Source organism: Chionomys nivalis, chromosome 24, assembly GCF_950005125.1.
Source record: "Chionomys nivalis chromosome 24, mChiNiv1.1, whole genome shotgun sequence".
In the NCBI taxonomy this organism is placed as follows: Eukaryota; Metazoa; Chordata; class Mammalia; order Rodentia; family Cricetidae; genus Chionomys; species Chionomys nivalis.
Window position 1 is genome coordinate 15,223,861 of NC_080109.1, and position 12,718 is coordinate 15,236,578.

At 43.5% G+C, this 12,718-nt stretch overlaps 2 protein-coding genes across 2 annotated transcripts in view; both read right to left on the reverse strand.

Annotated features, from left to right (window-relative positions):
• Window positions 1–12,718, reverse strand: part of Kcnab1 (potassium voltage-gated channel subfamily A regulatory beta subunit 1) — a 332,096-nt gene that overhangs the window by 215,790 nt on the left and 103,588 nt on the right. The window lies entirely within an intron of this gene.
• On the reverse strand, window positions 6,163–7,131 carry LOC130866109 (rRNA 2'-O-methyltransferase fibrillarin-like). The gene has a single exon (XM_057757379.1). The coding sequence runs from the start codon at window positions 7,129–7,131 to the stop codon at window positions 6,175–6,177; it is 957 nt and encodes a 318-aa protein (XP_057613362.1). The 3' UTR covers window positions 6,163–6,174.

Genomic DNA, 12,718 nt, shown 5'->3' on the forward strand with positions numbered 1-12,718 from the left:
AATAACAGCTAGCTACTCATCTATAAGATGTAGTACCCCAGTAATTCCAATCTGGTTCCTGGATCACAAAAGATTCCTGGAGAGCCAGTGGTCCTTGGTCCATCTTGAAAGCTTGGAAACACTGGGTCTGCTGCCAACAAAGGAATCAGCAGCAGCAATGGCAAATGAACTCACAGACCAGTGGGAAAGCCAGGCAAGGCAACATGAGATGGTCTTCCTTCTGACATAGCCATGTTATCTGGGCTACTATCAGAAGGTGCCACCACAATCAGAGTGGACCTCACCACATCAATCACAGCAGTCAAGACAGTTCCTTAAATGAGTTCTAAGCCATATCACATTACCCATGAACTGTAATAGAGACTTAGGGATGTTGGAGGTGTCAGAAACAAGGAGACTCTGTTAAGGTAAGCTGCTGATAAGCAATGGAGCTAATGAAAAAAAGCTGTGCATAGCTCCAGTTTAAGAGGGATAGCTGCTATCCAGGCCCTGCTCTTACTGAGCTATTGGAAGTGAACAGTTTCTGAGGCAGAGAGATAATCATTCTATTTTGTAGATGGGGACCCTGGTTGATTTCCATGCTCTGGTGAATGGCTCACACCCATACACATATGAGCAACTCTAACTGAAATTTCTGGGCTATATATATTTTGAAAAAGACAATAAGTTGGGAGGGAGTTATGCTTGAGGAGTCATAGGGAGAATTGGAGGAGAAATTGAGATGTAGATATGATCATATTTGAGAAATAAAGAAAACTAAAGGGGAAGTGTGTGCATATGGGATCCAGGAGTGCAGAGCTGTGGTAAGAATGTAAAATGTCCCTGATCGGCTTCAGTGTTTGAATACTTGGTCTTTAGTTGAAGACACTGTAAGGGAAAGTTATGAAATCTCCAAGAAGCGGAGCCTTCTGCAGGAAGTGGATCATTAGAGTTGGGTCCTGAGATTTTCACTTCCTGTAGATACAGAGTGATCAGCCAGCTTCTACCACTTAAACTCCTGCTGACATGTCTTCCTACCATTCCTGAACCAGGAAATCAGCTCAGTAGCTGTGAAGTCCCAACAGACTTCTTTGTAAAAATTGACAAGATGGTTCTAAAATTTATATGGCAATAGAACAATAACAACAACACTTAAATGGACAAGCAATGAATAGTTATTATTAAGAAAACTTACCACAAATGCATAGTAATCAAGAAAGTGTGGTCTTGGCAAATGGAAAGGATATACATAAAGGAGAAGAATAGGAGACTGAAAGCATGTCTTTGTTCCCTCCCCGCGGACTCTCACAATAGTGCCAAGACAGTTCAACTGAGGATGGAGTCGGTTTTGAAAAAAAGTAAGTGAAAATTCCCCAATGAAATTTATTATTTTACATAATTAATATAGACTAATGCTAAAAGCAGAAAATCTGATACTGGGACACCTAGACACACTCACGAATCAGAAATAAAAACAATAAATAAATACAACAGAGGTCCTCACCACAAATACCACATGAAAAGAATGCACAACTACAAATCCATAATCATAGCATGACATTTAACCCTGAGAACGTTTAGGAGATGCCTTGGTAACGCTACAATATCAAAGGCACAATTATAAACAAAACAAAAAGATAAATGGATTTTCTAAAAGTAGCTGTTTCACCTCAAAACATGCCACTTTATTACTGGGCGAGAAAGCTTAAAATGATTGCTGTGATGAGGGTCTGCAGACACAACACATAAAGAACGCAAAAAAACTAAAAAGATGATACAACTGAACTGAAACAGTGGGTGAAAGATCAAGATGTTTTCATAGAGATTTTACTAAAGAAGAGAAATGGCTAATAAGTTCTGAGAGGAGGCTAAGCCTTGATAGTCCCAAGGCCATACAAACGAAACCCGTCATGGGACAGCCCTCCACACTCACTACAACAATGACCACAGAAAAATTTCCCCATGAATCAGGTTACAGAGAGACGAGAAGTCTTTGACTGTTAGGCACCCAGAATGACACAGTCACCCTAGAAAACTAGTGGGCAACCTCCTTTGTCATGTGACAAAAAAAATCACATATCCAATGAATTTCACTTGTATGTGTGAGAAACACACACATGACTGTTCATAAGAGTATTAATTAAAAACCTATCACATTAGAGGTTAGTAAAAAGGCCTAATTATGGAATTCCGCTTAACTATAAAAATCAATGGGCTGTTGACACATTTCATATGAGTTGTCATTAAACTCCTACTAAAGCAGTTAGATAAAACCCTGCACATTACACTAGTCATGCCTGCTGAAATGGCACTCCAGTGGTGGGCTGCATATGGAACGGTGGTCCCCTGACATGATAATGGAGGTGAAAAATTCATATCGCCTAGTAACATCATAGCTATGATAATTTTGCATCAGGAAATAATGCGTTTGTGGTAATGTTGGTGTACACAACTTTCTGTGCCGTTAGCCATGTAAAAAAATTGTCCAGGTCTGGGTCTCTAGCTCTGTGGTACATACTTGCCAAGCATTGGTGAAGTTTTGGGTCTGATCCCAGCAAAGTAAAAAGAATAGTAAGAAGAAAGCATACCACAATGCTGCACAGTACAGGATTATAGGAAACAATTGTTAGCAGTATACGTCAGAACTACACTCTATGTTTTAATCATTATTTAGAGTATATTCCTTCTACTTATAAACATTGACTTATAAGAGTGTATGTGTTATGCTGGAGCAGCCTGATATTCTGAAGTTACCCCATATACTGATTATAAGGGGCCATACATAGAGACTGACTGAACTGTACCTCTTAGATGTGTTCATATACTCTACAATGACCACAAAAAATCTAAACCTCCTAACCACATCTCTCAGAACGTATTTCAGAATCAACTGCCATGGCTGTAACTTTACTTTTATGACATGAAAAAAAGGAACATTTAGAGAGACAGAAATGAGATTAGTGGATGCCTAGTGCTTGGAACAGAAATAGGGATTAATGAAAAAAAGGGGCACAGTAGAGTTTTTTAGGTTAAGGAAATGCTATAAAATTAAAATGGGATTTATTTATGGTTGCACAATTCCATAAATTTACTAACATCATTGATTTGCACATTCATTTTAGAAGGATTTTATGACATATAAATTATGCTTCCATAAAACTGTTTTAAAATCTCTACAGGAAAACAAAGTATGACTTTGTTGAGAAAGGTTTGCTTTTTTGCAGCCCACAGAACAAAGATTGGAAGTCAGAATTAGGATTTACTGCCATAGCAGACAAAGGCAAGGATATGGGAAGTCTGAAAGGAGTTTTACAGCAGGATCAGAAAAAAAAAAATGTGTTTTGTTGTTATAAATATTCTTCAGAAGGACCTGTGTGTTTTCCATCATGAAGCTGAGCTACTATGAATCTGCACCCTGGCTGGAGGGTTTCCAGAAAAGCCCCATAGAGTCATGGTTCTGGATCAGGACTGGTGCCAGGGATGACAAAGCAATGTCTGAGGATGGTTGCAGAGTCCTCTGTTAGTTGCTCACGGTGTGGAATGAGTTGCAAAGCAGCTGTCTTAGTTGGGATTTCTATTACTGTGAAGAGACATTATGACCACGGAAACTCTTATAAAGAAAAACATTTAATTGAGACTGGCTTATAGTTCAGAGGTTTAGTCCATTGTCATCATGTGCAACCTGTTCACACCACCGTGATGTTCTGCCTTGGCACAGGCCCCACATCGACACAAATGGAAACTGGAGAGGGAAATCTCTGAAATGAGCTGAAATATACCCTCCTTTAAGGTTGTGCCAACTACTTTTTCACAGAGATAAAAAGTCTAACACCCAAAGCTCCTGATTTGGTAACAGGGGAGTTGCTTTTTAATGGTAAGATTGGGGTCATTTCTTCAGGTCTGTGAACTAAAGCAAGATGAGGGCCACTAAAAAAAAAAAAAACACAACAACAACAAAAATCTCTCATTTTGTTTTTTATGCTTTGTGTGAAGCTTGGAGTGCTGTGATCTTTGACCTCAGACTGCCCAGGCTGCCCAGTCAGGAGGGGCATTCCATGTTCCCTAGTAGACCACTTTTCTGGGTCTCTGGGGGTTCCACTTTATCAGATCAGGAGTCTCTTGGACAAGGTACCAGACAGAACAACTATTTCCTTGCCACTGGAGTCTTATGGCTTCTGTTCACAAGAAACCCCTGGGGACCAGGGAAGTGCTGGTCCCTCCCTCCCATTCCTCCAGTCACTAGGTCCCAGGGGGCTCTTGCTGGGTTAAACCCCAGGTGTCTCATTTGTAACTGTGTAAGTGACATTGTAAGATGGGATATCATTACACACACTGAGAAAGTTGGAGTCACAGACATTCACCTTCCTGGTGGTCTCATGGACTGTCTATTATGCTCCACACGGATAAGGGTTATGCCATTTCTCAACTGATATCATTGCTCAGGCCTAGTGTTTCCCCACGCAGCAGCACAACACATTACTTCCAGCAGCAGGGCTGTGATGGAAGGAAAAAAGAGAGAGGGTATTTGAATCCCTAATGTTTCTGGCTTGAGGCTTTTCCTCTTAACTGTGTGGGAGTAAGTTATTAAATGCTACTTTTAGGTAAATGAGAAAATATGTTCCTTCCAGCAAGTGACGGGCTGATTTTAATTTCCCTGTAATTGTTTTTAATTGCTAACTGTCTTCTGAAACGCAAAAGGTTGTCGTGTGGAGAAGGAAGGACATGCAGGGGTATTGTTACACAGGGTGGGAACAGGACCATAGAGAACTGGCAGCTGTCAGGATGACAGCAGGCTAAGGACTGGGTGGTAACGTGGGCCGCTGCACAGTAAGTACATCTGGCTGCCTACATACTGATTTGGTGAGCCGCTGTCACTGGACACATTTAAATCATTGCCACGAGTCTAGATGCTAAAATCAAACATGAAATTATGAAGAATTTGCTTCTTTGAGTGGTAGCTGGACCCTTGCAGGAAATGGGAGACATCAGATTCCTCAGAGGACAAGGATCTCTGGTCTTGAGTTCTCGAGTCCTCTGTCTTCTGAAAACAGCATCCTGTAGTTCCAGTCAGAGAGGAGTTCCCCAGTTGCCGCCAGGTGCATGGGAACCTAGCCTAGTCCGTGAGAGCAATCCATTTCCCGGGATTGTGGTAAGTGGTTCCGGCATGGACTTGTGACTAGTAGCTCAGTAATACTGAATCCTGCACCTTTTATTGGAAAAGAGAAATGCTAGTTCTCTTGAATTTGAAACTAGCCTGAGGCCATCTAGGGCTATAGTAAGACCTGCTTGAGTATTAATGGAAGCCATTCGGGTGACCACATATTCTACGACACGGTATTGTCCCTCAGTGGGGAGGGGCTGTCTTTATTTTGGCCGTTCTGTGTCCACTGATTTCAGGCTTATAAGTTTAAGCTTGTCTCTTTAATGAAAAATGAATTAGCTTTTTATATTTCTCATTTGAATTCCCAGGAAGAATGCTGATCATGGTGGTATACATATGTATCCTAAGTAGCTGGCCAGGATGAGGCTGGGGGATCATAAGTTCAAGGCTACCTAGACTATATCACATACTTTGTATGACCTGTCATCTAAATGATAACAATAATTCCCCTATGGGAAGAATCTGACCATGCTGTTTGCGTGTTGTGCCCCAATAAACTGTGGCCCTTATGCTTGACCATGAAGGACTATGGTGGTGTCAGGCACCAGCTGTGGATCTAATTCCTTGCTCACATGGCAGGGCAAAGAGCTGTTGAACTCACTCTAATGAGGACACATCACGAGCATCCAGGACAGGAGCCTGATGCAAACTTCTTGATGCAGAAGCTGCCCTTGGAACGGGGCTCTGGACATGAAACAAGCAGATAATCCTCATCCCCTTCACAGATGGTGTCCACGCTCTATTTCAATTTTAGGGTTTCCTTAAGAGTTTTCTTTCAGTCATGCCATGTGGATTTATATTAGATAAAGATCGATCAATTAAAATTGCTAAAGAGTGTTGCTAAGCAGAAAACCTTACACATTCTATCACTTCTCTCATAGTTTCTATTACTCATCTCCTTCAGAGGGTTAAAAGGCCATTTGCATTTTTATTTTTTTTTTATTTTTTTTTTGACAGATGAGTCTTTTAATAGAAAAAAAAACACGTGCAACAGTAGCAACACACATTTCTTCTAATCCAGACAGCTCCGAGTTTCAGTTCTTCACCTTGGGAGGTGGCCTGTACACACCTACAACCACAGCGTGGTCCCGTTCGTAGGGCTCAAGTGTCAGCTGCTCCTGGGGCTTCATATTCTCCTGCTGCATCTTCTTCACTTCAGAGGCAAACGCGGCTTCTGCTGAGGCTGTAGAGTCAATGCAGTTCGCCTTAATGGAAATCACAAAGTGTCCTCCATTCCTCAGAAAGGTGTGGGCATTCAGGGCCACAATGCGGGTTTGGTCTGGCTGTGCCACATCGGCAAAGATCACATCCACCATGGCGATAAGCATGCGGTATTTGTGTGGGTGTCGGGCATCTTCAATCACAGGAATAATGTTGGTCCTCTTCTTGGCCAAGTTGATGAGGTCACGGCCAGAACGGTGGGAGAACTCAACTGCATAGACCAGACCGTCTGGGCCAACGATATTAGAGACGTGAGAGACGGTGGTGCCTGAGGCTGCCCCAAGGTAGAGCACCTTGGCCCCTGGCTTGATGTGGATCTGGTCTACGCCACCCAGGATTGCTGCTGCCAGCTTGGAACGGAAGGGGTTCCAGGCTCGATATTCAATTTTGTCATCTCCCTCTGAAATAGAGACTCTCTTCTCCCCATACACAGACTCTCCAGGGACCAGATTCTTTGTGACAAGGGCATCCTCCTTTCCGCGACAGATAAAGACGCCTTCATGCCGATGTGGTTCCACCATCACATTCTTCCCTGACTGGTTTCCTCTCTTGCCTCCCCGGCCACCACCTCGACCCCGGCCGCCCCCAGACTGGAAGCCTCCACCTCGTCCACCTCCTCCTCCACCTCCTCGTCCCCTGAAGCCTCCACCCCGACCTCGGCCTCCACCAAAGCCTCCTCGTCCGCCTTGTCCTCCTCTACCACCTCTGTCACCACCAAAGCCTCCTCTGCCACCAAAGCCACCCTCACGGGGGCTGAAACCTGGCTGCATCACTGCGTTCTGGTCGCGCGGCTCCGGCAATCAGCAGCTTCCCTCACTCCACGAGTCTCAGGCTTTCGCACGTGGCTGCATTTTTATTTTTTATTATTTTTATTTTACAAAATTGTCAGTTCAACTGTAAAATTTCATATAGACTAGGGGCAGGATCCTAGAGAATCAACATCTGTATTCCCACCACCCTCTGATTTCCTGCCAACTGACCCAACCCACTGGAAGCCACAAGCCTCAGGAGCACACAGCAGCCACCTGGAAACGCAAAGCAGTTTAGAAATGGGAAGATCTTGGATGGAAAACATCCTGAGAAAGGGTGTGTGTGGGAGCCATAAAAGGGAGAGCAGTCCCCACAGTGACCGTTTAAGATGGAACCAGTTCCTTTGGGCGTCTCTAAGAGCTACCTGGGCATGACATTCTTTCATTGAGTTGCACAGTTTTCCATTTAATCAAAAATATGGGGAAATAATTCATTTAAGAAGAAAGCTATGAAAAGTATCAGGAATGAAATACGGGATGTCAGAAAGCATTGCCTTCATTTCTTACTCATGAGTGTATGAATGTAAGTGGTGCTGGAAAGACAAACCTTTGTCATTTGCCAACTCATTCTGCTGAAACTTAAAAACACAAAAATCTCCTGAAATTACTCAAACTCAGCAGTCTAAATGATGCTTCTTTTCCTAGGGAGTGTGTACTATGGGAGAGAAACCACATTAATCTTCCATTTAGGCAAATTTGTACCAACAATTTCCACACGTTGAGGTGTGGAGATAGCAGAAAAGTAAATACTAAAACTCCCCTTTCCCTTTCGGCAGGAGAATTGGGGAGTCTGAGGGATGGGGTGCCTGGGAGATCTTCATTAGGACTGATGCAGAGTTGGAGAAGTCTACATGGAAGAGCGATGTCCGTGTGCACCTTGAAACATGAGCATCATGAAGACAAAGATAATCGAACTCAGAATAGAGCATGGCAGAGAGCATCATGAAGACAAAGGTAATCAAACTCAGAATAGAGCATGGCAGAGAGCATCATGAAGACAAAGGTAATCTAACTCAGAATAAAGCATGGCAGAGATGCAGGGGTGGGGGATGCTGCACAAAAGCAGAACCTGGCCGGCAGTGAGGAACAGCTTATTGAGCTAGGAAGAGCTTAATATTGAAATATATCAGAACGGAAACTTTGGGGGTAAGTCATGGGGAACCTTAAATGCCTGTCTAATTCAATTCAGGAGACAAAAGGACTCTGATGGGTGCCATGTCTAGGCAGGATGAATGTCCTATTCACTTTTCTTTGAAATTTTTGATCATCATTGGTCCATGGCAACTCTCATGCCTCAAGTCTATGCCCCGTTCATTTCCATGACAGAGACATGTGTAGTGCATTTGTCCCTAATGTGCCACATTAAATCACTCAACTTCATGACATCCACAGCCTCAAACTGCAAATAAGATCTGGCTCACAGAACCCATAGGGATAATGGACAGTTCAAAACCAACAATTTCAGATGGAGTAGCTAGAATCAAAGGGTTTGTCGGAACAAAGTAGCCTATAAATAGTGATGCAGGACAGGCAGGCCACGCAGCCGAAAGGCCTTCAACTAATGGGCTGAATCCTCCACCAATCAACCAGAGCACAGGGAGGGGGCTGAGCATCACCCACACAGTCGGTTCAGCAGTGAAAAGGGAGAAAACCTGCTAATTTATCCTCACCTCCACTTTCTGGAACAAAGCCCACCGCAGTTTCTGTTTATCTGGGCAATTGGTATTAAAAATGACAGGAAAGGAATCTGTCTGCTCGCTTTACAGCCTACGTTACTTTACCTCTGAGGCCATGTCAGAAAATATTATTTTGCTGTTGCCTGGGGAATGGAAAGCGGTGGAACCAGACCACCCCTTTCCAAAATCACCTCTGACCCAGATGGGGAGGAAGGCTAAGTCCCTAGCCCCTCTCAACAGTCAACTTCCTCTGCTGTAGGATTCATTCGGGAAACAGAACCCGTGAAGGTCACAGATTCACCAGTGAGCATCACGACTAAATATAACACGGCATACCTCCCTTCTGTGGGGTCCACAATGCAACATTGTGTAGACGGGAAGAACTGCAAAACAGCCAAGAGGACAAGAACGTGAGCTCAGTCGACACCATACACAATTGAGCAGCGGACCCTGACACAGCTAAGAGAACTCTGGGGGACTCTGCCTTTCAATGGTCATCCCAGCAGAATCCAAACAAAGCCAGTCTTCACCATCCTGGGAGAATAGGAGGAGCCATCAGCAAGAGATCTGCAGGACGTGGATGACCTCATCCCTCAACGCCTGACCTTGAGGAACCTCCCTAGCGTTCAGTTCTGCTGGCAGATGTACGCTCTGCTGAGAGGACCCGAAATGAGAGGTTCTCAGTTGCCCTGAATATCCAAAAGAATTATTTATATAAATTATATCAGGGACAGGCTCCAAAAAAACCACAGAGAAACCCTGTCTCGAAAAACCAAAAAAAAAAAAAAAAAATTATATCAGCCCCTCTTTGCTGTTTGTCTATTTATCTGTTTATTTGTTTTAATATTTTATGTTTCTCAAAGAAACCAGGATGGCTGTTTTCTGAAACATAAAACCACCTCTTAGTAAATAAAAATTTGCAGTTCTTGGATGTGCAGGGCAATGATCTTTGTACAGCAACCTGTAGAGGCAGAGGCAGGGGAATACGTCTGCTTTTCTTTCTTTTGTTTGTAAAGCTACTCAATAAAACCTCTCTCTAACTATATCTCTGCCCTACCCCCATGCTGAGGACATTGAGGGAGCCCATCTCTTTTCAAAAGGTTCATTTCTCCCGCCCCATCCTACTGATAAATCACACACTCCCCCAAAAGGTAATCCTTCATGATTGAGAAAGACCAATGGTTCCTCAACTTGAGTGGGTGCCATGATCACCTAGAAGGCACATGAGACAGATGATTGGTCTTGGTCCCCAGAGGTAGCTTCTCATTCATATTGTGGATTTTCTCACTTTCGGTTCCTGCTGATCTACACATAGACAATGTGGCTTAGATGTGTCAAGAGTCACCGTTTGGTACAAAGAAGAAGCTGAGACAGCTGTCAAACACATGACTACCTGGAAGAAAGCAAACAGTGAAGCCGCCCGAGTCATCCCAATTGAAACTTCTAATGCTTGACTTCACAGAGAGCTGAGTGAGTTTTGTGGTCCACACCATGCTGGCCTCGCCTTCCTCTGGCTAACGGCACCCAGGCTCTTACGGTTCCTGCCATACTCAGGACTGGAACTGGCAGAGAAGATTCTAGGGCAAAGATCATCAGCCACTAAACCCAGAATACCCTATGTGGAGAATGCCGTTACCCTGGGACACAGAGCGGGGAGAAGCATCTGTGTTCAGCAATGCATCTTACTCCAGTTCAGCATCATGGAAAAATACCCCCATTCTTTGTGATAGCGTGGTAAAGCACAGTGGGAAAATGGTGGAGGCAAAGTTCAGAGAACTATTAATGCTAAGGCAGCCTGGATGGAACAGCAACTGTCTCCAGAAACAAACGAGGAAAACAAACTGCCCATTTTGGACTGCTACGTTAAACCGAAATAGGACAGACTATACTATAGATACGTCACAACTACTTTCCATTTATATGTCTTGTAAGTAGTTAATAAAAATAGTTGTACATTATTGGGTCACGAACTAACACTACATGATAGCAACAAACCACTCTGTAATCTTCTAATTTGGTCTTTGCTTGGCGAATCCTCACAAAATGTGAATTGCTCCCAGAACATTGTTTAAAGTATTCTTATTTTTAATTATGTGTGCCTCTGTATGTGGGTGTGTGCACATGGGTGTATGTATCTACAAAGGCCAAATACCCTGATCTTTGTGTTACAGATGTTTATGAGCTGGGGGCTGAGCTCAGGTCCTCTATGAGCAGTATGCTCTTTTAATCACGGAGTTCTCTCTCCCTTCCTCCCTGCACCCTTTGGATTTTCACCAGTAAGTGATCTAATCACTGGCTGTGTTCGGAATGAATGCCTATCATCATTTAGCTGAACTTGGAGGTGAAATCACTGAGGAATGAGTTGTCTAGGAACTTAGCAAACGCTGTGAACTGAGAGCTGTCATTTCTGTCCTACCTCAGAGCTCTCATCCTAGCTCCCACATTAACACTGGAGTCTTCCTTAATATTTGCGGATTAGGGAGGTGAGATTTAAAGATCATTTTAAATCTTGGGCACTCAGCTTCCTATAGCCATTTGATCCATGGGCATCCCCGCTGCCAGTATATTTGAAGGAAGCTAAGTCATTTCTAGTCTGTGTGCCAATTCTGGAGAGCAGTTACTTTGAAGGCAGTTCATCAGCTTCATGTACTGATAGAAGAGAAAATATATCACATATCATCTTAATGCTGCCTTTCAACCAGAGGGTATGAGCTGCTTAAACCAGAGAGCTAGCAAAGACAAATCCATTCTCCACACCTGTCTTCTACAGACCTAGGCAGAATTTAAAACTCTGAAGGAATAAACAACAAAAGAACAAAGTCGTTGGTTTATCAAATGTACACCATGTTGCTCTGTTTTCCCTCCAGCGGGGAGAGAAAGCAATCTAACAAGCAAAAGAAAAGGCTCCACGTTCTACAGAGTGATTTAGCCAGTACAAAGGATGCTTAAGCCTGTGTCAGAAAACAGAAAGAGCCACGCGTACAGCACTCAGTGCCTGCCTGTGTTTCCAGCACAGAAGATGCCGAGGCCATGTCCTAGGCTCTGTGTCTCTGAATACTTGGACTGACAAGGTCCTATGATGGGCATGCTTCTCATCTGCTATCTCCAATATGTCAGACCTTTTCATATCCTGGATCGTCATGCCCAGCATATGTGCTCCACCTCACCACAAATGTATGTGATGAGATCAGGAGAGAGGCACAGGAGGGGCTAGAAAGCATGTCATGGTGGTCTTCCTAGGTGCTGTCTGAAAACACAAGCCTTCTCTGGGAGGACATGTAAGAAACTCAAGGCTTCTTCTGGCTACTGACTACATCTTGGTATCTTCAAACACACGAATCGATTTTTAGCTTGTATAAAACTCCCCAAGGCCACCATTTTTTGGAAAGGACTCTTCCAAGACTAGATCTGGATGAATGACTAAAAGCCATCAGCTTTCCTCACTCAGGATAGCTACAAATATTAGGATTCCCCAATCTTCCATATGTTGTATACTCTGGTCCTTTTCATGACGCATGGCTCTGGACTCATTTCAGCTTGAGTATAAATCTGTCCTGATCATAGCATGCTTTTGCTCACTCTGACCTTTCATAGATTTCATTTAATTATCCTCATTTTAATGAGAGGACATTGGTTTAAGTCATCTCGTATTTAGACCTCAGATCAGATTTCGCATAGGAATTGCTTAGAGCCTCCTCGCACAAACCTAGTTGAACTTTGACATTTAAACACAGTTGGTTATTCCTTTGGGAGGGGGGATGAATAAACGTGTATGAGCTAGAGCCCCACCGTGTAGTGCAGACTAGCCTTGATTTCACAAACATCCTGCCTCAGCCTCTTCTAAAGGCTGCGATTACAGATGGGAGCCATTG